General features: G+C 52.9%; 1 protein-coding gene across 2 annotated transcripts in view; it reads left to right on the top strand.

Annotated features, from left to right (window-relative positions):
- The window catches only part of TSPAN15 (tetraspanin 15), a 53,130-nt gene that overhangs the window by 23,198 nt on the left and 2,218 nt on the right, over positions 1 to 27,714 (top strand). Inside the window, exons 2-6 of one of the 2 annotated variants that reach the window (XM_046655518.1) lie at positions 5,364 to 5,549; positions 6,835 to 6,909; positions 18,488 to 18,583; positions 21,133 to 21,249; positions 27,003 to 27,050. In XM_046655518.1, the coding sequence (XP_046511474.1) occupies positions 5,364 to 5,549; positions 6,835 to 6,909; positions 18,488 to 18,583; positions 21,133 to 21,249; positions 27,003 to 27,050 (522 nt within the window). The remainder of the gene's footprint in view (positions 1 to 5,363; positions 5,550 to 6,834; positions 6,910 to 18,487; positions 18,584 to 21,132; positions 21,250 to 27,002; positions 27,051 to 27,714) is intronic. The other variant, XM_046655519.1, reaches the window with a different exon arrangement.

Below are 27,714 nucleotides of genomic sequence, written 5' to 3'. Positions count from 1 at the left end.
GGGTGGGCCTGGGGCAGAAGGGCTGATGGATGCAGAGTCCAGGGTTTCTCAGCTGGATGCAGGGGCCATGCCCCCCATCTTATTTAAAATCTCTCTCAGGCCTTGGACTTGAGCTATTTCCCACATCCCTTCAAGCTAGAAGCTCAGAAAAGTGCTTTGTTTGGGCCCTACAGAAAGCCCTGGAGGCCCGGGGGCCCCATGAGATAGTTCTAGAATGGAGCAGTTCGCGGGGCCTTCCAGGAAACGCTGGCTCCTCCAGGAAGCCCATCCTGATTCTCTGACATTCGCATTCTCTCCCTTACTCCTGTTTGAATTCCCAGAGCCCTCTGTGCCTCTCTGTGGGAGGAGTTACAGCTTGCTTCCCGTAGACCAGGCGTGCTTCACCTTTTTTGTGCCAGGAACATTTCTGTTAGAGGTTAACAGAAGGTGTGACCTTTTTCTCCATCTCCAGTTCAAAGACCCCCTGAATTCCATCCGTAGGACTGTAGGGGTCATTTCTAGCCTCTCTTAATCTCCCCTCCCCCAGTCTTACACTGTAGCTAGTCTTGTGACCCCTTGTGACCCCAGGGCCTGGAGCACAATAGGTGCCTGGTATGTGCCTTTGCAAGTGACAATGGGCCTTGGGGGTCCCTTCAGAGTGCAGACTTGCCCCAGCTGGGGGTGAGCCAGTGGGACCGGTGACCAGATGCTTCCTGAGGGAGGAGACGCAGGGGCTGGAAGGCCTCACGAGGCCTCCTGCTTCCCTGCAGCTGCTTGGAGCCAGGCCTCTCCCCGCACAGGGGGAAGCTGGGTCCCGCTGCAGGCTCGCAGGGCACTGGCAGGCCCCTTTCACGCCGGGCCACAGGGCTCCTGTGCAGCCTGGTGAAGAGGCTGCATGGCTTGCAAAGCCTGGAGCTTTGGTTCTCGTCTGTGAGCTGCCAGCAGCAGGGTTTTTCTCTCTTTGGCCCCAAATGGGCATGGCCGTGTGCCCCCCGCCCCTAGTCATGTTTAGCTGAAGCTGTCCTGATTGACAAATGGGCCATTTGCTCCCTCACTGGAGCTGGAGTGGCTGGCCGCCTGGCGAAGGGCTATAATTAGCAAGAGGAGCGGATGGGATTGCACGCTGGCATTGATGGTTAATTTCGTACTCAGATGGAAACATAAACTGATGTCATCAGAGATGTAAACATCATTTGGAAATCTTGAAGTTCCTGGGAAGGGTCATGCCGGCCTCTCCCCATGCCTATTGCTGTGCGAGCACTTGGATGGAAAGCCCAGATCCGCCTGTGCTCTGTGCTGTCTTGGGAGCTGCTTTGGGGGTTGCCTGCCAGGCTGCTGGGAGCCTGGGGTGGCAGCACATCTGGCTGGGCCAGGAGAAGCGAGCCTGTGACAGCTCGGAACACGGTGGCGGGGGGCCGGGGGGCTCGGGTTTGTATTTGCCACTGTAGCGTTTCCTACGGCTTTAGTGGTCTGGAAATGTCGCAAAGCTGACTAACAAGGAAAATGCAATAGTTTGCCATGGGAGGGAGATCAGACCAAAGGAAGTGTTGTTTTTTGCCAGCAAGGCTGTTCTGGAGTGGGTCCCTGGGGCTCTGGGGAGCTTGTAAAAATAGAAGAAGCCACTGATTGCCTTTAGGGGGAGGGCTGGGGTCAGTGCTGCTCGGAATTGGGGCCAATGACAGCTCTGGTGTTTTGGAGATGGTTTCCAAAGCAGGGTACCTTAATCCAGAAGCACAGCCTCAGGCGGGAATGAGGGAGGGGGAGGCTGGGGCTATGGGAAGATGTCAGGGCCCGTGGCCATCCTGCCTGAGAAGAACGTTTGTTGTTTCTTTTTTTTTTTTTTTTACAAGACACACAGAACTCTCAAAAGGATATGGAATCAATTCTGAAAATATTAGGATGTTATCTTGTTGGTTCAGTGACAGCATGAGAATCACATTTTTCGTTAAGATAGAAGATAACCCCCACATGTCGCCCTCAAATACAAGGATCCTTGCCTATTTAACCAAACCCCACCCCCACCCCCTGCCCGGGGTTCTGAAGACTTCGCCTGTGTGTGGGATGGTTCTTTAATCGTAGTCCTCAGTTTGGGTGGAGGGATCTCTGGGCTCTGTGTCTGGTTCGTGTTCGGGTTGAGTGAGCAGTTCTTTATAAGCGCAATAATTCAGAACGGGGATTTGGCTTTTCAAGCTGCCTGCCTTAGTTCTCGGAGGAGCCGCGGGGCTTGGGCCGGCCTTGAACAATGATTTCACTAAGTTCTGGGTTTGGGAGGTGGGCTGCCAGATAGCGTCTGGTTAATCTTTCTCTGCCAAAGGTAGATTTTATGTCCTGTGCTCAGTATGTTCCTGTAGGGCTGTGTGTGAGTGTGTCCTGCCTTATAAATTTTCAGCTTTACCCAAGTGGGTAATTTTGATGACATCATTTCACTCATGGTTTTCCCGACATGGCCAACTAGTTAATAAGTGGCTCCTGGCGGAGTTTCTCAGAGCCTTCAGCATGCTCTGGCCCCGGTACTGACTGGAAAGGCATTCCTTTTGGGCGGGGCGGGGAGGTGGGTCTCAGTAATGCCGGATTCTCTTTTCAGACCAAGGGCATGGCACTCAGCGGTGAAATACAGCCGAGCGCTGGGCCCCAGGGAGATGGGTCCCTGGTAATCCTCTGTTATGCAGTGTTTCCAAGTCAGCTCGGTCTGACTTTGCGTATCCCCACCACTTGTCAGCGCTCAGGGGAAACGGGCACTTCCCTTTGCGCAGGCAGTCTCCGTGCTCTTTAGGAGGAAGTCAAGGCGATCTCCTTTGAGGGCACGTTGTAGCCAATTTAAGGCCAGGGTGGACCCGTGAGTAACTGGAGTGGTGGCCCCCTCGGTGTTTCAGATGTTGATTCGAGGGTAGCTATGCTCATGGCATATCTCGTTAACGTCTTGTCTGCGTTATCCCTCACTTCCTTTACTCCCACCTTGGCTGACAGCGCCAGCCTTCCAGTTACTCTCCCACACTGCCTTCTGCTCGGCGGAGAAATCCAGTGTATCCAATGATTTGTCCCTGCCCTGGGGAGTGTGTGGCCCGGAAAGTCAGAATCTTTGGATGGTGTCGGGCTCAAACCCGAGGGGGAGGGGGGGTCTGTTGGGAAGCTCAGCTGCATCCACTCCACAGACTGTAAACGCCAATTGTACTTCCTAAATGTCAGGACTGTTCTGGGTGCTGGGGACACCTGAAACAGATGAAAAATCCCTCCTGGCATGGAGTTTATATTCTTGTGGGGAAGGTAAACAATTAAAAAAATTAAAAAAGGTAGTATGTTAAATACCAGTAAGTGCAAAGGAGAAAAATAAAACAGGAAAATGGATTGGGGGTTTCAGGGGGAGGAACTTTCTACTTTTAAATAAGATGGCCCGAAAGGCCTTGCTGAGCGGGTGACAGGAAAGCAAAGACAGGAAGGAGGTGAAGGTGTGAGCCATGTGGATGTCAGGAGGAAGAGCATTCCAGGCAGTGGGAACAGCCTTGCAAAGGCCCTGGGGTGACACACTTAGTGTGTTCGACCAGCAGTAAGGAGCCCTGTGCAGCTAAAGAAGAGTAAGGAAGGGGAGGGAGGGATGGGTGAGGACAGACCAGTCCTGTGGGCCTCAGGCTGTGATTAGGGTTGTGGCTTTCACTCTCGGTGCACAGAGAACCAGCCTGCTCTGATCAGGTTTTACCTGGTCACTCTGGTGTGGAGAATGGGCTGACGGCGGCCAGTTAGGACACTATTGTGGGATCCCAGGGTGATGTGGCAGTATAGCCCCAGACTCACCTGAGGGTTAGGGGTGGTTTCAGCTGATAAAGCTTCCCGAAGATTTAGTATGAGAGTTTTCAGGCTGAGAGAAAAAAGGGGTTCTCCAAGAGCATTGTCACCTGCTTTTTCTTCTATTTTCTTTTTCCTTTTTCTCCCCAAAGCCCCCCAGTACATAGTTGTATATTATTCGTTGTGGGTCCTTCTAGTTGTGGCATGTGGGATGCCGCCTCAGTGTGGTTTGATGAGCAGTGCCATGTCTGCGCCCAGGATTTGAACCAACGAAACACTGGGCCGCCTGCAGTGGAGTGTGTGAACTTAACCACTTGCCCATGGGGCCAGCCCCTAAATTTCTTTTCTTTTTTTTTTTTTTTGAGGAAGATTAGCCCTGAGCTGACTACTGCCAGTCCTCCTCTTTTTGCTGAGGAAGACTGGTCCTGAGCTAACATCCGTGCCCATCTTCCTCTACTTTATACGTGGGACGCCTACCACAGCATGGTGTGCCAAGTGGTGCCATGTCCGCACCTGAGATCTGAACCGGTGAACCCCAGGCCACTGAGAAGCGGAACGTGCGCACTTAACTGCTGTGCCACTGGGCCGGCCCTCGCCTGCTTTTTCTGATGGGATGTTAGAGTGGGCATCTTTCCATTGTTAGGAAAGTTGAGGATGAAGAGTTTGGCTTACACATCCCCTCAAAATTCTTCCTCTTCCAACCTTCGCCTTCCCAGTGGTCCTAAAGAGAAATTCTGTGTTTGTGGTGCTGTGTGAGACGCCTGTCTCTCTGAGCAGTCTGAAGTGTCCTTTTGGGACCTGCCTGTATCACACGCATCACAGTGGCCCGTGCTTCCAGGGGTGTGGTGTTCCCACTTTTCTTACCTCACTCAAGCCTTGCAGAAACCTGTGGCATGGGCAGGGCCGAAACGAGGGGCTTCATACTCATTTTTCAGATGAGAACACAGACTCGTGTGGTTGGATGCCTGTCCAAGGCCCAGGGCTAGCGAGTGGCAGAGCTGGGACTCGAACCCAGGTTCTCCGACCCTCTAACCAGTGCCATTTCCCCTGACCCACCAGAACTTTCCTCTAAGGCAGCACTTCTAAATAGGGTCTATATTAGCCTGCTTGGGCTGCGTAACAAAGCACCCCGGACCAGGTGGCTTAAACAACACACACGGATTGTATTCTCTCACGGTGCTGGGGGCTGGAAGTTCAAGATTCAGATGTTGGCAGGTTGGGTTCTTCTGAGGCCTCTCTCTTTGGTTTGTAGTTTCTCCCTGTGTCTTCAGGTGCTCTTCCCTGTGTGTGTCTGTGTCCTAATCTCTTCCTATAAGGATGACAGCTGTATTGGATTAAGGCCCACCCATGTGACCTCATTTTAACTTCATCACCTCTTTAAAGACTGTCTCCAAATATAGTCACATTCTGAAGTACTGGGGGTTAGGACTTCAGCATATGAATTTTGTGGAATACAATTTAGCGCATAACAGGTTCCCTCATATGGGGTCATCTGGGGTGAGCCCCCCCAGTGGCAGGCACCATAGCCCCCAGACGAACTCTTGTGGGAAAATCAAGTGACTCCCAGTCCTTCTTCTTTCTCACTGTCTGCTTTCTTGCTGCAGCTGATTGGGGCCCTGGTCCTATCAGTGGGGATCTACGCAGAGGTCGAGCGGCAGAAATACAAAACCCTCGAAAGTGCCTTTCTGGCCCCAGCCATCATCCTCATCCTCCTGGGGGTCATCATGTTCATCGTCTCTTTCATTGGTGTGCTGGCTTCCCTCCGTGACAACCTGTGCCTTCTCCAGTCGGTGAGTGGCCCCATGCACCCCTCAGCCAGTGGGTGGGGAGTCCTTGGAGTCCCCAGGAGGGCCGCTGCTCCCTCAGACAGCCCAGTGTTTTCAGTCCTTGCCTCAAACCAGCTCTTCTAAAGGGTTTCCTGGACCAGCCTATCTGTCCACGTTGGCCCAAGAGTGCCCAGGCCACCTCTACTTCTGCATGTAAAGGCTGATTGGAATACTATTCTTATTTACTTAAATGCCGTGTTGGTCTGGACTCTCAGTTGGAAGTGGGAGAAACCATACTCAAATGAGAGCAAGGAAAACCAAAGAAAGTTGGTTTTGGTGAGCCATTAGCTCAAGTAACTAGCAACCCTCCACTGGTCCTGGGGTTTCAATGGTGCCCTTGAGCTCTCTCTGTCTCTTGCCACCTCCCAGCTGGATGCCTGGAATTGTCCTCGACAACTCAGGCTCCGTTTGTGATGGTTGTCAGTAGCTTCAGACCAATGGAGTCCTTATAGCTCATGGTCCCAGGGAATCTTTCCTGGTAGCTCTGGCTGAAGTCCTGGGATTCTGATGGGTCTGCTTGGCCAAGTGTCTACCCTGGGGTCAGGGGGTAGGGTCAGCCTCATCTGCCCCCCTTACTGTGGGATGAGGGATGGCTCCCCATAGCTGGGGGTACTGAGTAGGCAGATCCATTCACTCTGCACCCACATAAAGTTTGACCTCATTATCTCCCCTCGCATGGGAAGTCCCCAAAAGCCCCGGTAAGCAGGGTCTTAGTGCTGCCTGAGGCTGGAAGTTGCTGGCATCAGTTTGGACGACAATGCCTGTTCTGCGATGAAGGGCAGGGGTGGCGGGTGCATATCCTCTAAGCCTCAGACATCCCCTCACCCACTCTGGGGGTCTGAAAGCCACTTCTGAGGGGCTCTGTGGGCAGAGCTGGAAATGCTGCCCCAACCTGCCTGTCAAGCCAGGCCTGTCCCCTCTGGGTCAGCCGGAGCGAGGGCAGCTCTCCTTGTGGGGGTGGTGGGGGGCAGGGGGTGTGTTTTTCTACCTAGACCCCACTGAGGACCCCTGCGACAAACCTCGATAACAGTCTGGCTGAGACGGCTGACTCACTCTTCCTGACCACTGGCTCCAGAAACGGCCTTTCCTGGGGAATGCCTGTGCACATCCTGTGTCCTCACGGGAGGAAGGGGCGAAGGGCGCAGGAGCCGATGAGAGCTCTGACAGCGATATTCTCCTTCCTGCACTTGACCTTGGGGCAGATGACGCTCCCCTGCCCCTGGTCAAATTTCTGGATTTTGTTTTGCAGTTTATGTACATCCTTGGGATTTGCCTCATAATTGAGCTTATTGGTGGCGTGGTGGCCTTGATCTTCCGGAACCAGGTGGGCCTGTGACGCATTTATCAGCCATGTGTAGGTTGAGCACCCACTGTGTGTGCCGGGGGCTGTAAACTGGGGGCATGCAGAGAGCCGGGTGGATAATTCCATGTGGAGCATCCATTCTGCTGGGGAGACGGGCACAGAACAAGTAAACCAGAGAACAAGAAAACACAGCAGGGTGACGGGGAGTGCCTGGGCTGGAGGCAGGGAGGGCAGTCAGGAGAGAATGAAAAGGAGCCTACCAGGTGAGGCCCAGGGGCCAGAGAGGGCCAGGCAGAGGGAACCACGGAAGCAGACAGGGGCTTGGCAGGTTTGTGGACACGTGTGGCGGCCACTTGGCTGAAGCGAGTGAGTGATAGGGAGGGGACAGAAGGAGCAGCTGGAAGGGCTGGCCAGGGCAGATCACGGAGGACCCTAGGCCGTGATGCAGGAGCTTGGACTTTTTCTAAAGGCGGTAGGAAGCCTTTGGAGGGTTTTATGTGGGGAAGTGATGTGACCTGATTTCCATTTTACTGGCTGCTGAGTGAAAGATGGACAGTAGACTCAGGGGAGGATGTGGGCAGACCAGCAGGGAGGCTGTGGTGGCCCTCCAGGGAAGAGGGGACGATGGCCTGGACCGAGGGGGAGGCCTTGCGCCTGGCAGAAATGGCGGGATTTGGTGGATGTTTGGAGGCAGCGCCGATAGGACTCTGTTGTGCTGGATGTAGGGGTGAGGGCAAGAGCGAGCCTGAGGGGCACATGCCTGGGGTCTTGGTTCTGGAAGGCTGTGCAGAATCAGCGCCACTCTGAGCCGGGCAGGGTCTCAGGGCTCCTGGTCTCCAGCTCCTTCCACTGTTGGCTTTGTGTGCCTCATACTGGCTTGCGGCCTCGGGCCAGTCACTTTGCTCTCGGAGCCTCAGGTTCCTTGGGGGAGCACGACTCCTGGCTCATGGAGTTTGGGGTGAGGATTTGATGAGAGGATGCACGTGAAGAACCTGGATTCATTCTGGCCCCTGGTGGACCCTCATTACATACTAGTTCCTCCACTCCGAAGCCTGGAGAAGGGAAAGGACGTGCCCAAGGTCCCACAAGAAGCTGGTGGCCGAACAGGCTGACTTCCCACCCGGGGCTCCATCATTCCTCCCGTCATCTTCTTCCTCTGTCTTCGTCTCCACCGCCCTCCCCACCAGGCGGCTTGGCTCCAGGTGCTCCTGGGCATCGCTCTTGGGCGCGTGCCTCAGGGCTGTGGCCAAATTGTCCTTCTTGTCAGAAGTTGAGCCCAAGGCAGCAGTCGCTATCCCAGACACTGGATTGTACAGAGCCTCAAACAACCCCTTGTCTGTCACCTGCCAAACTCTTCATGTACAGCTGGTATTCTGGCTCAGGTGGGTGCAGCGAATACACCTGTTCTGCCTGGGCTTCCTGAGGTGGGCCTTAGCCACAGGTGTGTCTACACCCGTGGAATCCAACGGTCTTCTTCCTGTTTTATGAGCCTCAGGAGAGGGGAGGGGAGATTCCCATCATCTCAAGTCCCATTCAGGCACAGAGAGGTTAGGAAGCCCTCCCAAGCATACGCAGCAAGACAGAGGCAACTCAGTCATTTCCCCCCTGCCCCAGCTTTATTGAAGTATAATTGATAAAATTGTAATATATTTAAACTGTACACTGTGATATTTGATGTATGTATACATTGTGAGATGATTACCACAATCAAGTTAATTAACACATCCATCACCTCACAGTTAACTTTTTTTCTAAGACCACTTAAGATCTACTCTCTTAGCAAATGTCAAGTATACAATACAGTATTATTAACTGTGGTCACCATGCTGCACATTAGAGCCTCAGACCTTATTCATCTTATAGCTGAAGTCTGTACCCTTTGACCAGCCTCTCCCTGTCTCCCCACTCCCTGCCCTGCCAAACACTTTTCTACTCTCTGGTTCTATGGCTTCCACTTTTTTTTTTTAGGTTCCACATATAAGTGATACTATTCAATATTTGTGTTTCTCTGCCTGGCTTATTTCACTCAAAATAATGTCCTCCAGGTTCATCTATGTTTTAACAAATAGGAGGATTTCCTTCTTTTTTATGGCTGAATATCGTTCCATTTTGTGTGTATGTGTGTGTATCCATGTATCTGTCGACAGATGCTTCAGTCGTTTGCATATTTTGGCTGTTGTGAATAACGCTGCAATGAACTTGGGAGTTCTCTTCATGGCAGATAGCTCTTTCAGATAGTGTTTTCATTTCCTCTGGATATATACCCAGAAGTGGCATTGCTGGATCATATGGTAGTTCTATTTTTAGTTTTCTAGGAACCTTGGTACTGTTTTCCATAATGGTTGTACCAATTTACACTCCCATCCACAGTGCACAGAAAGTTCCCTCTTCTTCTCAGCAGCACTTGTTACCTCTGGTCTTTTTGATAGTAGACAGTTTGACACATGTGAGATGATATCTCACTGTGGTTTTGATTTGCATTTCCCTGATGATGTTGAGCATCTTTTCATGTACCTGTTGGCCATTTGTATGCCTTCTTTGCAAAAATATCTATTTAGGTCCTCTGCCCATTTTTAAATCAGATTATTTGGTTTTTGCTCTTGAGTTGTATGAGTTCTTTGTATATTTTGGATATTAACCCCTTATCAGATATATAATTTGCAAATATTTTCTCCCATTCTGTAGGTTGCCTTTTCTTTTTAAAAAATGATTTTATTTTTATTTTTCCTGTTTCTCCCCAAAACCCCCCGGTACGTAGTTGTGTATTTTTAGTTGTGGGTCCTTCCAGTTGTGGCATGTGGGATGCCACCTCAGCATGGCTTGATGAGTGGTGCCATGTCCGCACCCAGGATTCAAACCGGGGAAACCCTGGGCCGCCGAAGTGGAGCGTGCGAACTTATGTAGGTGGCCTTTTCATTTTTTGATTGTATCCTTTGCTGTGCAGAAACCTTTTAGTTTGGTGTAGTCCCATTTGTTTATTTTTGCTTTTGGGGTCAGATCCAAAAGATCATTGCCAAGACCAATGTCGAAGAGATTTTCCTCTGTTTTCTACGAGGAGTTTTACAATTTCAGGTCTAACGTTGAAGTCTTTCTTCTGCATGTGGATATTTAATTTTCCCAGCACCATTTATTGAAGCGGCTATTCCCCATTGTGTATTCTTGATGCCTTTGCTGAAAATTAGTTGACCATTTATGTGTTGGTTTATTTCTAGGTTCTTTATCTTGTTCCCTTGATCTACATGTCTGTTTTTATGCCAGTACCATACAATTCTGATAGCCATAGCTTTGTAATAAAGCTTGAAATCAGGAAATGTGGTGCCTCCAGCTTTGCTCTTCTTGCTCAAGATTACTTTAGCTATTTGGAGGCTGTTGTGTTTCCGTATGAATTTTATGATTTTTTTTCTATTTCCATGAAAATGTCGCTAGAATTTTGAGAGGTATTTCACTGAATCTGTAGGTTGCTTTGGGTAGTACGGACATTTTAATAATGTAAATTCTTCCAATCTGTGAACAGGGATATCTTTCCATTTACTTGTGTCATCTTCAATTTCTTTCATCAATGTTTTATAGTTTTCAGTATACAGCTCTTTCATTTCCTTGGTTAAATTTTTCTCCAAGTATTTTGTTCTTTTTGATGCTATTGTAAATGGGATTGTTTTCTTAATTTCTTTTTTGGGTAGTTCATTGTTAGTGTGTAGAAACACAACTGGTTTTTGTATGTTGTTTTTTGTATGCTGCATCTTTACTGAATTCATTTATAAGCGCTAACAGTTTTTGCTGGAGTCTTTAGGATTTTCTTTATGTTAAGATCACGTCATCTGCAAACAGACAATTTAACTTCTTCCCTTCTGACTTGGATGCCTTTCCTTTCTTTTTCTTGCCTAATTTTCTTGCCCTGGCAAGGACTTCCAGTACTGTGTTGAATAGAAGTGGTGAGAGTGGGCATTCTTGTCTCTTCCTGATCCTAAAGGGAAAGCTCTCAGCTTCTCACTGCTGAGTATGTTTTTGGCTGTGGCCTTGTCATGTGTGGCCTTTATTATGTTGAAGTCCATCCCTTCTATACCTAATGTGTTAAGAGTTTTTATCAGCAAAGGATGTTGAATTTTGTCAAATGCTTTTCCTGGGTCTACTGAGATGATCATATGTGTTTGCTTTGTTTTGTTTTTATGAGGAAGATTGGTCCTGAGCTAACATTTCTTGCCAATCTTCCTCTTTTTGCTTGAGGAAGACTCAGCTAACGTCTGTGGTAATCTTCCTCTACTTTAGGTGGGACGCCGCCGCAGCATGGATTGACACGTGGTGCTGGGTCCACTCCTGGGATCTGAACCTGCAAACCCCAGGCCACTGAAGCAGAGAGTACAAACTTAACCACTACGCCACTGGGCTGGCCCCATGGTTTTCACCCTTCATTTTGTTAATGTGACCTGTCATATTGACTGATTTGTGTATGTTGATCCATCTTTGCACCCCAGGGATAAATCCCACTTGATCATGGTTTGTGATCCTTTTAACATGCTGTTGAATTCGGTTTGCTAATATTTTGTTGAAGGTTTTTGCATCTGTGTTCATCAGGGATATTAGCCAGGGATATTTGTTTTCTTTTCTTGTAGTGTCCTTGCTGGCTTTGGTATCAGAGTAATGAGTTTGGAAGTGTTCCCTCTTCTTCAATTTTTTGGAAGAATTTAAGGCTTGGTATTAATTCTTCTCTAAATGTTTGGTAGAATTCATCAGTGAAGCGATCTGGCCCTAGACTTTTCTTTATTGGTAGCCTTTTGATTACTGATTCAATCTCCTTACTCATTTTTGGTCTGTTCAGATTTTCTATTTCTTCATGATTCAGTCTTGGTAAGTTGTATGTTTCTAGGAATTTATCCATTTATTCTAGGTTATCCAGTTTGTTGGTGTATAATTATTCGTAGTAGTCTTTTCCGATCCTTTGCATTTCTGTGGTATCAGTTGTAATGGCTTATCTTTCATTTCTGATTTTATTTATTTGAATCTTCTCTTTTTTTCCTTACTCTAGCTAAAGATTTGTCAATTTTGTTTATATTTTTCCAAAAACCAACTCTTAGTTTTGTTGATTTTTTCTATTGTCTTTCTAGTCTCTATTTCATTTATTTCCACTCTGATCTTTGATGTTTCCTTCCTTCTACTAACTTTGGGCTTAGGTTCATTCTTCTTTTTCTAATTCCTTGAGGTATAAAGTTAGATTGTATATTTGAGATCTTTCTTTTTTTTATCTTAATGTAGCACCACTATAAATTTCCCTCTTAGAACTGCTTTTGCTGCATCCCATAAATTTTGTGATGTTGTGTTTCTGCTTTTGTTTGTCTCGAGATCTTTTTTGATTTCTTTTTTGACTTCTTCTTTGTCCCATTGGTTGTCTTTCCAGTCTAGTCTTGCAAGCTGCTCCTCCCTTCTCCTCTTCTACTTTTCAGACCATCTGCTCTGAGCTGGCAGCTCCAGGGTGTTGGTTCACTTTTCAGCAGCACTGAGGGGAGAGATGTTCATTCCATTTGCCTGTGGTGGTTCCTTTCTGTGCAGGCCGCAGGATTCCTGGCCGGCCCATGGCTGTCCAGAAGTTATGAGTTCGTGCTTTCCTGCCTGGAGCCCAGGGCCACGTCATGGTCAGCAGCATCAGTGGTTTTAATAAGCAACACCCTAAATGAACAACAGAACCAGCAGTTCTGGTTTCCAGCATACTTCACACAGGTGGGCTGGTTTTCCAGTGCTCTGTAGGCCAACGGGAACCGTGACACCACCCTTCTTTCCAGTGAGGGAGCTGAGCTAAGACCAAACCTCCAGGGGCTCTTTAGTCCTCACAGCCAAGGATGCTATAGGCCAGAGGTCAGGGGTGAGAGTTTCCATTGTCCCCAACCCTGAGGGCACCACGGGGGTGAAGTGTGTTCCTTCACCTTGGATGGAGTGTCCCCTCATGGGGCCCTATCAGGGGAAGGTCTTGACGTGTAACTCAGGAAAGACCCTCACCATCAGGGGTCTCAGTTGTTTGGAGGCTTGTGGTGGGCTGTGCTATCAAATGCCCATGATACATAATTCGAAATAATTTAAAAACGAGATATAAAACTATAAGTGCAGTAAGATCTCCACAGTGAAAAAAGTGGGCCTGGAAAACTCTGAAGGAAATAGAAATATTAACTCTTGTTTCCTCTAAGGATTGAGACTAGAGTGATTTTTATTTTCTCCTTTATATTTTTCCCTAGCTCCCAAATTTTCTTTTTATTGTTTTATAATCAAGGGAAAAATACCATGTAGAGAAAAATAATGTCCCTTCCAATTGTAATACAATGTGATTTGGTAAAACAGGAGACAGATCAATGGTGAGGATAGGGAAGGAGCAGGCTGGGTGTTGGTGTTGATGGTGGCAGGAAGGGACAGTATAAGGTGGAGAAAAAGGTGAAGAGCAATCAAGGTCAGTCTCCCGGAGGAGGTGAGTTCCCAGTTCCATTTTTTCCTTGCTAAGAGAAGAAGGTAGATTTCTCTGAGTCACACTATAACAAGTTCAGTCTCTAGCCCCAGAGGCTACCTGTGAACTCTAAGAATCTACTTATGGTGACAAATCATCAGGCTAATGACTTTACACTGGCTTCCTAGGAAGGTGCACAGAGTGTGGCCACAGGCAGGCCTTGAAAGATAAACTGATTCCCGAGTGTCAGGAAGAAACTCTCCGTCAACCCCTGACCCTGGGTGAGGTTTCTGCTGACAGGCGTGACCCGGCGGGCAGACTGAAGTGGTTTCTCTGCTTATACAGGGTCTAGTGACCATGTATTGGGGAGCAGGGCACAGAGCAGGGGGCCCCAAGGGCCCGGGCATCAGGAGCAGGAGAAGTGCAGCATTCTGACCCCAGCCAGTGGGAGGAGACCTGAATGACCTCCACAGTTGTCTGGGTCTCACCCCACTCGATCTGCTATCACCCCAGCTTGTTCCAGGGCCTCTCTTGAGGGTGTCAGGGGTGTTGGAGGTGGGCAGCTCCTGTCTGTGTGTTCCCAGCAGGCAGAACTGAGCAGGGACACCCCAAGGGCACTGGGCTGTAACTCGTACATCTGTACCCCCATCCCAGGCCTCCTTCCCTCTCTCACCGGGGCAGGGGAGGAGCGGCCTCTATCCTGCCCTTGATCACAGGTGCTGTGGTCATACCCAGCACCAGGTGAAGGAACTGGGTGGCACCTAGCCTGTTTATTTCATCATGGCACTGGCACCAGCTGGCTCTGGGCTTCACCATGAAGTCAGAGGCATGGAAAAAGGAGACACACATGGCACGTGGCCCGCTTGGCTGAGCACCTGAACATACATATCCTTCTCACCTAGAGCAAAGTAGAGAAAGTTCTGCACAGATCTGGCCAGACTCCCACAGCTGGTGCACCCCACTGTGGACAGCCACTGGGAGTGAGAGCAGGAACCCAGAAGGAGAGCCGGAGGGCAGCTGAAGTGTGACCCTCCCCAACCACGGGGATTAAACCCATGACTTCTGGCCGGGTCTGAGGAGGGTCTGGCAAATATTCTAAAGAACTTTCAGGTTCCATCCTCTTTCTTCCTCTGCCCAGGTTCTCCTCAACCATGGTTGTCAGATTGGGCCCATCTCAGGGCTGCAATGGAGGAGGGGGTCTGGGCAATGAGGATGAGTCTCCATCTTCTAGGGGGACTAAGGGGAGCCCCGAGATGGTGGCTCAGCCCAGGCACAAAGGAAGGAAGGAAGTCCTAGGCTGAGCACCTGCTCCATGTTATGAGAACCATGCCGGCAGTGGTTCCGGCTGGGCTGCCAGCAGCCAGGCCGCCCCAGCCTTGGGTCTCAGAAGCTGATACGGAAGCAATGGAAGCTGCCAGCAGCCTGCAAGAAACCAGGACAGCTCCATCCCCAGAGGCCTGGTGGGAGCCCCAGCTGCTGCCCCTGCACTCTTCCCTCCTCTCCCTGCTCCTCCAGCCTCCCGTCCTGGGGGTGCTGCTGCCACCTGTCCCCACCCCTTCCATTCCTCATTCATTTAAAGCACTCCAAGCACCTCTACAGAGAGGGGTGAGGCGGAGGCCTTGGGTGTCTCTAAAACTAGAACTAGAGAGGACGCTTCTTTGTAGCTTGAGTCTGGTGTCTTAAACAACATGCTCTGAAAATCCTGTGGCCTTTGATATTCGCTTACCCTTTGCTTAATTTAGCTTAGGCCATGTGGCTTCTAAGGCCATGCCAGCCATTCATGAAAGGTGGTTTCCTAGTCCTCATTGCAGCTGCCCCTGCTGGCATGACCTGGTTTAGAGCAGGGCAGGTGGCACTGGTGTGTTTGGCCTCTGGATGCAGCAGAGGAAGCCAGAATTTTCTCCTTCCTGCTGCGCTTCCACAGGGCACGTCCTCTGAGTGGCTGCCCCGGTCCCTCAGAACATAGCTGATCATAGCGTCAGCACTTAAACGGTTAATTAATGAACCGCTCAACTTGTCACCTCACTGGAGTTTCTCATCCATCCCGCCACCCCCATCACAGCACAGGAACCACCTAAATGTCCCACACGTCTCTCCAGTACACACATATACTCTCACACACATGTTCTCTCATACACACACACACACACACACAGTGCCAAAGGCAGTGCACATTTGCAAGAGTCAGTGTGACCCAGAAAAGTCCCTGATGGGAACCGAGGGCAGCTGCCGCTGTGAAGCTGGGACCATCTGTTCTTCCTGTCCATTCTGAGGCCTCCAGCGGGGCCTCCCTTCCCTGCAGGGGCCTGCCTCAGCTTGCTAGACGGAAGGCCTGATTTTCACCAAGAGGCCTCTTTTGGAGTCAGGGCCTTTGGAAATTGCTCAGAGACTGAGAAGGTTTGGGAAGAGAGGTCAGGGCTGCTCACCAAAGTGGGAGGGTGAGCCTTTCCCATTGGACCCCTGGCATCCGCTCTGCTGACCTTGCCCTGGGCCTCCTGCCCTCGTTGCCCACCCTCATCTCCAGCTCTGAGGGAGTCCAAAGAGCATGTGACCCCGTGGGAGGGATGGAAGGTTACCCAGTGGAGGGGCTGGGAGGTGGGAGGTGGCCAGTGGGCTGGCATAGGTGCAGAGAGACATGGTGGGCCAAGACTGTGTCTGCAGTGCCTTGAGAGTGGAAGAAAGCCTCCCTCCCTGCCATGCACGTGGCCTTAGATGTGTCCCTGAGCCTAGCATCATCCCCTTGCCCCTCAGCCCAGCCAAGGGCCCTGTGCAGCACCCCATTCAATACCATGAGCTCATTCCCTTGCCCTACCCTGGGTGGCAGACTGACCCCACCCTGACGTCCTGTTTCTTAGACACCCCCAACCATGCCCTGGAGCTGGCTGGCCTGTCCCTTCATCACCCAGAGAAGCAGACACGCAAGGTTGGAAAGGCTTAAAGACCTGGGGACCTTTGGGAAGGGTGGGCCTGAGGCCAGGTGGGTCCCTGCTCTGCCCAGACCATGTGGCCAGCAGCAGCCATTTCACCTGGCCCCTGCCCTGGACTCCAGTGCCAGACCCATGTAGGCCTGGTGAGTGCAGAGCCTTTCAGATGGGAGAGGGGCTGGCCCCATGCCTGTGTCTTCTCTGTCCTCCCAAGGTTGACATCCAGCCTTCCTCAGCTGCCAGGTCTGCTCCAGAGTGGCTGTTTGTCATCAGCAGAGGGTTTTCCTTCTGGTCACAGAGCCAAGTTTCCCTGAGCCAGTGTCCTTCGTGACTGTGGCTTGGAGCAGTGTGTGTCAGGAGGGAGGCAGCTGTGGCATGCTTTGTTCCTCTACGGATACAGGAGATGGTTGGAGAGATGGTACCCAACTGAACCTCGGGTTCTTATCTTGGCTTCTTAATGTGTATCAGGCCAGGAGTTTGGCACCTTGGTTCCAGCATCGCTTTGCCACTGGCCAGTGGGGTGACCTTGGACAAGTCACATCACCATTCTGGGCTGCAGGGTGTTTGTGAGAGGTCCCAGGCCAGGGGCCAGCTCTTGCCCCGGAGGCTGCCTTCATTGCAGTAGGTGTTTTGGACAAGAGTTGGGACCTCAGTTTCCCTTGGGATTAGCCATTTTCCACTGATGACTTGATGGGTATGAAGTGCTACCATAGGGTATATGTCTCCTGGAAAAAGAAAGATCTACAATAAGAATACCAGGACCTACTGTGTGCCTGGTGTCCCGCTAGGCACTTTTGTAGCTTTGGCTTATTTAAATGTCACCACGTCCCCGAGGCGGAGGATGGTCCTCCCCATTTTGCAGGTGAGGACACGGAGCCTCAGCGGTTCAGTGAAGTGTCTGCGGCCTGGCTGGCTGCAGGGCATGTTCTTGACCAGGAGGTTGACAGCTCCTCTCGGCCATCTTTGATCCTTGGAGCTGGAACATGTCTTAAAGATAGGGCTGGGGCCAGCCCTGTGGCTGAGTGTTTAAGTTCACGTGCTTCGCTTTGGTGGCCCAGGGTTTCACTGGTTCGGATCCTCTGCGCGGACATGGCACCACTCATCAAGCCACACTGAGGCAGCGTCCCACATGCCACAACTAGAAGCATGCACAACTAAAATATACAACTATGTACTGGGGGGATTTGGGGAGAAAAAGGAAAAAAAAAATAGGCCTGCAGGGTTGGCTCACAAATGGGAAACTGAGGCCCAGTGAGGGGAAGTAGCTGTGGCGGGGCTGCAGTGGCAGGACCGGGCCTGGAACTCAGGGCCCTGCTGTCCCAGTGTGCCCGTGGACACCTCCCCCAGGGATCGTCTGGCTCCAGAGCCGAGAATGCCCCCTTTGTGCCAGCACAATCTCTGATGATACGCGGGCCTCCCTGCTCTGAAAGGCCCAATTGTCGCCCTTTGCGTGGAGCTGGGCTCCCCACCCTCCCGCCCCCGCCCCTTCCCGCTGTGGGGCCTTTTGTGCTCCTGATTTCAGCACAACAGCCGGGCTGTTGATCCAGGAGGCTCAGCGTGACTGGGAGAGGGTGGCGTGCCAGCGCTCTCTCTTCCTGGGGGGATTGTCCCGGCCCAAGCTGGGAGGCAGCCCTGCCGTGGGGCCCAGAGTGCGGCGGTGATGGAGAGAGGCCCGGGTGGGAATGTGGAGGCCTCATGTCTAGTCCTGGCTGGGCCCCTAACCACCCTGCTCTGTGACCTGGGGAGGGTCAGCCCCCTCTGGGGGCCTCAGTTTCCTTATCTGTAACACAAGGGGTCAGATGGTAGACAAGAGTGGAGAGGAGGTCTGGAGGCCAAAGGGAAGGTTCAGCTCAGGCCTGTCTTTGGGAGGTAGAAGGAGCGCCAGGCTGGGAATGGGGGCGGCTGAGTCCCAGCCCAGCGTGGCTGCTTCAGAGCCGGGTCCCCCAGGCAGGGCCGCAGCCCCTTGGGGCCTGGCTTGTCTGATTTGTAAAGGAAATGGGGTGAATCACGCCTGCTGGGACACGGCAGAGGGGCTCCGGCATCAGGGGGCATTGGGGGCAAGGAGAGCGTGTGTGGGCGGGGAGGCCGTGGTGCAGCGTGGGGAGTGGACGAGGGCCCCGTGCCGGCGGGGGTGGGGGCCACCCGGGCGCATGGGCACTCTGTTCCGGTCCAGACTTCTGGGAAATCTTGGGTTGGACTCCGTAGGGGGAGGCTGTGGTCCTCTTCTTTTATAATTTCTCTATCTAAATAGACCATCGACTTTCTGAATGACAACATTCGAAGAGGAATTGAGAACTACTATGACGATCTGGACTTCAAAAACATCATGGACTTTGTTCAGAAGGAGGTGAGCCAGGTGTTTTGGGTCAGAGATGTGCCTCCCATGCCCTTTTTCCCCAACTTGGGACCCCGCTCAAGAAGGTGAGGGTGAGGGCTCACGTGGCTTATTCATTCCTAAAGCTGGTGGCTGGCCAAGTTGGGAGGCAAGGGTGGGCCACGGATGGCCACCAAGGATGGGAGCACCAGGGCCTGACCTTCTCAAACAGTCCTCTGTCTACCTGCCTGTCCGGAATATCCTTGCCCTGTCCCTCTCCAGTTACATGGGCTTCCCCGTCAAAAAAAAGAACAAGATCAGGTGTAGCTACAAGCTTGCAGGGTCCCATAGTGCCCCTCTCCAGTGGGCAAAGATGCTCCTTCCTTGAGGTGGGAGTGACCTCCAAGCCACCCAGTTTAAAGTGCCCTCTGTCAAGTCCCTTCAGTGACGGGGAGCTCACTTCCTGCCAAGTCAAGGACAGCTGGGATGTGGCGAGAGCTCTTCCCTGATTCCACTTTCCCCCATGTCAGGGAACAGAACAAGACTTCCCCTTTCCTCCGTGACACCTCTTTCAATGTGGTAACTGTCATTTTGGGATGCCATCCCTCTCCCCCAGGGTCCACCCAAGTCCGTTGGTGCAAAAACTATAGCAGGTGCCAGGGCAGTCCCTGCCCTCCGTGGCTTTGACATGTCCGTCTCATTTACTCCTGGGCCCCGGGTTCCTCATTTGCTCAGCGGACTCTAATTAATGGTCCCTTCCTCTCGGAGTCGCGGGGAGATGGCCTTGCTTATTCAGAGGTGCTTAGCGTGGAGCCAGGCATGCGGTGAGGCTGTGAGTGTCAGCTGGGGGCTCCTCAGCGTCATCTTCTCCTGGGTGAGGAGGAGCCGGGTTTGAGGGCGTGGTCCGCTCAGCCCAGGCAGCACATCATGGGACATGATCTTGGGGGCCTGAGCTGGCCTGGTTTCCCATGCCAGCCCTCAGTGGGGACCAGCATGTCACCACACCCAGGGTCACCCGCAGTGGCCACTCCCTTGGCTCAAGCCTTCGCTGTGGTCACGACAGGTGCACCCTTCTCTGCCAGAAATGTGTTTGCCAACTCTGGCTGTCGGGTGGAGCAAGATGTTTTTGTTGGAACCAGCCATCGGCTGGCTTGGGGATTTCATTTCTCCCGGGGTGGGATGGGAGGTGGCTCATGTTCATTGGGCACTTGCCTGGTGCCAGGCCCTATGCTGAGTGCTTCATGCACGGCCTCTCTTTGTGATCCTCAGCTCAGCTGTGCAAAGCTGGCATTGCTCTTCCTGCTTTACAGACAAGGATCTGGGGCCCAGAGAGGCTGATCAACTTGCCCAAACTCACACAGCTAGGAGGGGTGGTGTGAGGATTTGAACTCTGATCTGTCTGATTGCAAGGCAAATGCCCTTTGCACTGCACCCCGGAGAGGCACTCCCAGGTCCCCAAGACTCATAGCCTAAAGGGCTCTGTGGAGACTCTGAATCAGTGTCTGCCTTCTGTTTCTACTAGGACCTCCAACCATATGGCTTCCCTGGTTAAGCCCTCCAGTGACTTCTCATCACTCACAATGCAGTCCCAGCCCCCTGCCTACTCTGGCTGACAAGGCTTTGCACAGTCCAGCTTGTGCAGCACCCTCAACCTCATCGCCTCCATTCTCACTCGCTCTGCTCCAGACACACTGGCCTCTGGCACCTGCTGCCACACCGGGCCTTTGCACGTGTTGACTGGCTTTTCCCTGTTCATGTTCCAGATTAAATGTCATCTCCTCACAGCCTTTCCTGGCCTCCTAACCTTCAGGCGCCCTCCCCGCTCCTTGCCCCATTTTTTCACCTCCCTGGTTCACAGAGCTCTCACTGGCCTTTCAACTAGTTGGTACTCTCCATCTCCTCTACCAGATTCCCCCTGCATGGGCAGGGCTGTGTGCCTTTGTTCACCCTCCTCTCTCAGTGCCCAGAACCGTGCCTGGCACATGCCAGCACCTCGGTAGAGTAGCTGCTTCCCCCAGGTGTGGCACCATTACAGGGGAGATGCAGGGAGGAGCTAAGCTAAGGGGAAATGACACTGGCCTTTGAGTCACTTGGGTCCTGAGCCCAGGGCAGGATGTGAGGTGTGAGTGCCCCTCTGCTAAGGGCAGGACAGGCAGAGCTGGGGCTGGTGGGGGAGGGGCAGTGTGGTGCAGGGGCCCTGGGTTGTGGCGGCTTGCATAGAATCCCAGACTCTGGGACCCTAAAGGCCACCTTCTTAGGTTGAGCACCTGCACTGGGGACATGAAGATGGAATCCGGTTAAGAGGAAGGACTTTCCCTCTAGAGTTTTGTCACCACCCCGATATCCCACCTGGAGGCTGCCCAGCCTTGGCTCTCACACCTCTCCGGTGATGGGGTGCTCCCTCCCTCCCGGGAGGCCAGGCCGCTTTTGGAGAGCTCTGACCTGATGCCCTGCAGCCTCATCTGCTCCCTGCCAGGGGGACCCACATCCTAAACTGCAGCGTCTCTGGCAGGGCCCGCGTGCCACCTGCCGGGGCCTTGGCTGTGACACTAGTTCCCTTCCTTGCTTGCCTCCTCTCTCAGTTCAAGTGCTGTGGCGGTGAAGACTACCGAGACTGGAGCAAAAACCAGTACCACGACTGCAGCGCCCCCGGGCCCCTGGCCTGTGGTGTGCCCTACACCTGCTGCTTCAGGAACACGGTACCCACCGCTTCTGCGGCCGCCCCCACTGCTCAGGCACCTCCCTGTCTTTCGGGACAGGGGTGGGTGGGGGGTGGGAGGGGCAGGCGGGAGGTGGTGGTCCCTGCCGAGGCTTCCTGAGCCTCAAGGGGTACAGCTGGGGGTGGGGGCCTTCCCTCTATTAGGAGTGGTAGTTAATCATACTGAATGCTTAGCAGGTGCAGACCTGCTCCGGGTTCCTGACTCCTAACTCCTTTAGTCCTTTCCACAGCCCTGGGAGGTAGGTGCTGTTATCTTACCACTGCACAGAGGACATCGAGGCACCAAGAGGCTGGGTGCCCTGCTTAAGGTTGATAGGGCTGGGATGGAATGCAGGCGGCCAGCATCAGAGCCATTCTCTGGGCTGCGGGACAAGCAAGGTGAGAGAGGGAGAGGGCTCCAGGCCAGGGGACTAAGCAGGGTCGGCTGGCTCTGCGGCCTTAGCTGGAGGGCTGGAGCAGGGCCTGCACTGCGGGCAACTCTGGTGGACTTTGGGCTTGAGGTCCTAGTGATCCTCAGCAACAGGGCACTTGGAAGAGGGTCTGGTGACATGAATGCCAGCCTCTGCCTCTGCCCAGCAGGACCCTCTCGGCTCTGGCACCTCCTGAGCCACTTGGGAGGCTGTCCTGTGCCGTCACTACGTACGAATGAGAGGGCTCGTCAGCTCTCTGTTTGACTCCTGTGTGCAAAAACTGCCTGGTTTCTGGATTGGAACGAGGCAGGCAGCTTTGCAATTACTCATGGCCCGAATAGTCATGGAAAATTTCTCTCCTGACAGCTCCACCATTCTGTGCCCACTGCCGGATTCTGTAAACCCAGCAGCTGCTGGTGGGGGTGGGGGCCTCGCTCATGAGTCAGGGATCCAGTGCCAAGTGCACTAGCCCTAAAAATGCGTGGGCCGGGAGCGGGGGTTGGTTGGGAAGTTTTAGCTGCCATTTTAGGGTAGCTCTCTGGGCAGGGGGAGTGCTGGGGAGGAGCCCAGGGTTTGCAGAGAGGCCTGTGGGGGTGAGCCTGAGCTTCGTCGCCCAGGGCAGTGGGACCGAATGTCCAACTGGAGATGTGAAAGTCCCACTTGTATTCATTCATTCATTCAACAAATATTTACTGAGGACCTGCTATGTGCTAGATGCAGTTCTAGGGGTACAGCAAACACACAGAGAACTCTCTCCCCACACAGAGCTGAGGTCCTGGTGGGGAAAATTGACAAAGGAAATAAGTAAGTGAAAGAGACAGTGTGTGAGAAGGTGATAAATGCTAAGGATAAAAGTAAAGTGGGGTGTGGATTGCACTTTCAGATACTGAGAAGGTGGGTTCTCAGTCAAACCCTGAAGGAAGTGAGGGGGTAAGCCATGTCTATCTGGGGGAGGGGCACTCCTGGCAGAGAGAATAGCAAGTGCAGAGGCCCTGAGGTGGAAATTGCTCTGGTGTGTTGGAGAAACAGGACAGAAACCAGCGTGGCTAGGGCAGAGGGGGCAGTGGACAGTAGCGGATGAAGTCAGGGAGGTCATTGATGCCCCGAAGGCTGCAGTCAGGAGTCTGGTGTTCCCTTAAGTGACAGGGAGTCAAATGACAGGGCTTCAGTGGCCGAGTGGCAGGTATGACTTGTGCTTTGCCAGGATCACCTTGGCTGCTGTGGGGCAGAGGTGGATGCGGAGAGTCTGATTAGGGGCCAGTGCAGCGGTCCAGGTGTCAGAGGCCAGGCCGCCTGGGAAGCGGACTCTGAGATGCTGGTTAGTGGTCAGGAGGCTGAGCAGGAGGTGCTCTGAGGATCAACTTCTGTAAGGGAGGTGACGGAGGCAGGGCTGGGCACAGGTGCAGGTGAGCGACGATGCGGTCTCAGTAGGAACCACCACTGAGTCTGTGGGTGATCTGGAAGGATCCCTCAGAGCTGCCCGGTGCTGGGCCCGGGGGCTAGGCCTTCTCACTCCCACAGTGACCAGGCGTCACGTGGGGACAGTGTCCTGCAAGCAAGGGGACTTGCTGGCTCTGTGCAGCAGAGAAACAGAACCAATAGGATGTGTGCGTGCGTGTGTGTAAAGAGGTTTGTTGTGAGAAACATGCTCATGGAATTATGGAGGCAAGCAAGTCCCAAGGTCTGCAGGGTGAGTCGGCAACCTCCAGGCCCGGGAGAGCCAATGGTTTGGTTCCTTCCGAGTCCGAGGGCCTGAGACCCAGGAGAGCCGATGGTGCAGCTCCTGTCCGAGAGCCGGCAGGCCCGAGACCTAGGAGAGCGATGGTTTAGTTCAGGTCTGAAGGCAGTCGGGCAGGAAGAATTCTTTCTCATTCGGGTTTTTATTCTATTCAGGCCTTCAACTGGTTGGATGAGGCCCACCCACATTAGGGAGGGCGATGTGTCTTCCTCAGTGTACTGATCTAAATGTTAATCTCATTGAAAACACCCTCACAGAAATACTCAGAAAAATGTTTGGCTAAATATTTGGGAATCTCAAGGCCTGGTCAAGTTGACACATAAAATTACCCATGTGTGACAGTCGCCACGGGGACTGACGGCTAAGGGCTCCCGCTGGCAGGGCTCCCAGCCGCCGCACGGGTTCTGGGCAGCTCCTCACAGTGTCCACCACACCAGCTAGGAGAGGACAGAAACTTAGAGTCAGGTGGTGGCGGTGGTGGGGGTAAAACATGGTCAGACTCGGCTGTGTTTTGCGAATAAGCCAACAGGATTTGCTAACAGATCAGATGTGGGAGGTGAGTCAAAGAGAGAAATCAAGGAGGACTCCCCGAGTTTGGCCTGAACCACAAGAAAGGCAGGGCTGCCGTTGCTTAGAGGGGAGGACCACAGGGAGGCCAGCTGGGGGACCAGGAGCTCAGTGTGGACACAGGGAGCTTGAGAGCCTGGGTGACATTCCGGCAGGGCTGTCAGAGGAAGTTAGATGTAGGAGTCTGGAGCTTTGGGGAGAGGTCCAGGCTGGGAGTATAAACATGGATGCTATCTGCGGAGAAAGGGAGTCTAAAGCCAGCATCTGGATGGGGACATCAGGTGAGGAGGTGTTCACCTGGTGGGGCTGTCTCTGGTCCTGGGTTACAAAACTGCTCCGTCCTTCCTGTGCCACCACACCTGGATGGTTTCTCTAAATGTGAAAAGAAAATGACAATGTTTCCTTCCTTGGTAGAATCTGTTGCATTTGTGTATGAATCTATTTTACATTATCTCGTTCAACCAAGGATCTGAATGAGCACATAGGAAGTGCATAAAATAAGAAACTAAAATAAAAAGAAATAGGGTCATGGAAACTATATTCTAAAATGGGAGGGCCAGACGACGGAGAAAAGTGTAAATGCTGATAGGCAGGCCTAAAGGGCTTATGGAATCACCGGAAATGAGGCCACGTTTGGTGGCTTAAGGCTTCCTGGCAGCCTCAGGAGAAAGGGAGAGATGATCTGTGACATTGTTACTGTTCAACAGAAGAAAACACACCAGTTCCTCAGGGAAAGTCACTTTTTTTTCTCAAAAAGAAATGTCTTCCTCCTGGCTTCCTATAGAGGATTTGGGGGGGCATTTGTCTCTCCCCTGAGTGGGAGAGAATTCTTCCTGCCTTCACACGGGACTGCCCCTCCAGCCCTCCTGGTCCTCCCTGGAGGATGTGGAGCACCATCGCCTGCAGTGACGCCCCCGAGCCTGTTGGGGTGGCGGGCAGCCTGCTTCTACACTGCTGGGCCTGCTCGCGCTCATGTCCAGTTTCTGTCGATATGCACTCCCTTATTGTTGGCTACTCCTTGTGGGCCTGTCTCTGAAGGCCTCGCTCCCTCCTATTAGCTGCTCAGACCCCAGATAACCCACTCATCGGTCCTGCGTCAGGGTGAGAGAAGACACATGAATGACCCTTGTGAACGTGGCCATATCCGTCTTTGGCTGCCCGGGAGTCCCCTTTTCTGACTTCCCGCCTTGTGGCCCTGTGCCAGGCGGGAGAGGCCGCTGCACAGCTGGTCTCAGGGCCTGGAACCTTCAGCAGAGCCTCTGGAATCTCAATTCTGTGGTCAGACCCAGGCGGATGACTGTGGATGCATCTTACCCACACCCCTCCTTGGAGGGGGGCTCCCCTGGCAGGGGGAGGTGAGTCCCACCGGGGCCTGAAGAAGCGTTCTGGGCTCCAGGTGTGAGGGAGGCCTCTGCCAGCTGCAGGTCTGCTCCCTGAGGGCAGGGCCCGTGGGTCTGCCCTGAGGACTAGGGCCACGGTGAACAGTGAAGTTACTTTTGTCACCTTCTTACACACCATATGGTTTAGTTAGTTATTATGTTTATTGTCTTCCTTTCTAGAATATAAGTTCCATGAAGGCAAGGACATGTTTTGTTCTTCTGCATTCCAAATATCTAGAACAGTGATTGGCGCATAATTGATGCTCAGTTAATACTTGTTCAGTGAATGACTGAATGAAGGCACGGACGAGGCAGAAAGCCCCGTTCCCATTGTGCTCTCATGAAACTGCTCCCAGGCTTGACCCTCTCTGTGGGGGTCATGTTCACAGCCTGGACGGGCCCCAATGCTGGCCAATGCTCAGTGGATGCCGGGCGATGCTGGGGCTGAGGGCACCTGGAGGATGGTCTGGACTGGGGGGGTGGTTTTGCCCACACACCAGCCCTGACATTTAGGCTGATCTGGATGATGTCCGAGGTCCAACCCGCTCCTGTGGAAGGCGAGTAGACGCCCGCCCTTCCCTTTCCGGAAGCGGGACCTTGCACACGGTCACTGCAGGTGCTGTTCCCGTGCTCTGTGACTGGCCCTGGGATCGGCACGTTATGTGTATATCTCACTTTATGCTCAAAGCAGCCCCATGGGGCAGATTCACTGATCACCACTGCTTTATGGCAGAGACCAAGGAGCCCATTCATTCATTGGACAAGTACTTAGTGCGTCCATGTGCCGGTCCCTTGGCAGCACACCTAAGGCTGGTCGCAGAGCTCGTAAGTGGCAGAGCAGGATCTGGACTAGGTATTGTGATGCCAGAGCCCACACCGCCACTCTGCTGATGCCTGTGACACCCTGACCCCACAGCAGCTTCACTTAGATGTGGAGGGGCAGGACCAGGCCATCTAGCTTGCTCTCTCCCTGTGGAAGGAGGAGACTCACAGGGGCACAGGTGGTGATGGGGCCCTGCCAGCTGTGAGACTTAGCCTGCTGGGAGGGATTGAGGGGTCTAGGGCCCATCATGGCTCTCCCTGCGCTGAGATGAGTCAGCAGCTGGGAGCTCCTGAGAGCAGCTCTCTTCCCAGGGAGGAGCTTGGGCGGCAGTCTGCAGGGGCAGCCGTGTGCTCAGAGACCCCAGCCTTGCCCTCAGGTAAACCACAGCTGGCCTGGGTCCCAGCTGTGGTCTGAGGTTTATTCCTTCATAAGAGCTGGTGGAGCAGAAACAGCCCAGCCCTGACCTCAGACGGGGCGTAACAGCGTCTGCAGAGCCGTGCCTCAGGGGAGGCCGCAGCAGGGCACCCTAGGGCAGCTCGCTTTTCTCTGGATTCCTAGGCTGCCGCTGTGGAGGACTGGTCCCCCACCCAAATGCCATGGAACTGGGCCTCCCCCTTTCCTCCCTAGGCATTTCTTGGAGGCGGAAGTTAAGATGCAGACTCAAGCCAGACTGCCTGGGTTGGGGATCTCAGCTCCATCCAAACAGACAGTGCAACTCTCTGTGTCCCAGCTCTTTCCATCCATAAAGTGGGGAGAATACTAGTGTCTTTTATAATAGCACCATGAACAGTTAGCTAATACACATTTCTATTTCAGACAGAAGTTGTCAACACCATGTGTGGCTACAAAACTATTGACAAGGAGGTAACGTCTTTGAAATCTCTTTCCTCCAGAAAGGTTGCTCTTCCTGTCCAGTCCCCAGGGGATTGGAGGGGTTCCTAGGAGTGGGGCTCCTGGCTGCTGAGATTTCCCAGCTTGCCTGGCTGCGGACAGGAGCCAGGGACTGCCGGGGGTTTCCGTCCCTACCAGTCAGGGAGCCAAGAATCCCGGCAGCCTGGGAGAGGCCACCTGCCAGGGTTTGCCTGTGTGGGGCACGCCTGTATGCCCAGCTGTGCTCACCACCAGCCTGCCTCTGCCCTTGGAGCCACCAGCTTGCAGATGGCTCACACTGGCCCCCTCAGTCCGGGACCTGGAGTCCTGGAGGCAGAGAGCCCTCTGGAGGATCCCCCTGGGTCAGCTTCCTGGGCAGCTCCCCTGGACGAGGAGAGAAGCTGGGATGGTGCTGAGAAGGGACTAAAAATAATGATGACTTGAGATGCCTCTGAGTAGTGGTTCTCTGAGGTCCCCACACCTGCAGCAACAGTACCCCCAGGCACATTCTTGGGGTGGGACCCAGCAGGCGATAGGACACATTTAAGCTGGAGAGCCCTAGACCAGCAGTGGTTCTCAACCCATCAGACCCGCTGACCAGTCTTTATAATAAACACTTGGTAATGCCCTATTTATTATCCCCAAATGTAGTTCACAG

The sequence above is a fragment of the Equus quagga genome, chromosome 2 (assembly GCF_021613505.1).
Source record: "Equus quagga isolate Etosha38 chromosome 2, UCLA_HA_Equagga_1.0, whole genome shotgun sequence".
Classification (NCBI taxonomy): Eukaryota; Metazoa; Chordata; class Mammalia; order Perissodactyla; family Equidae; genus Equus; species Equus quagga.
The sequence above is the reverse complement of the archived record's forward strand: the minus strand, read 5'-3'. Positions and strand labels throughout refer to the sequence as shown.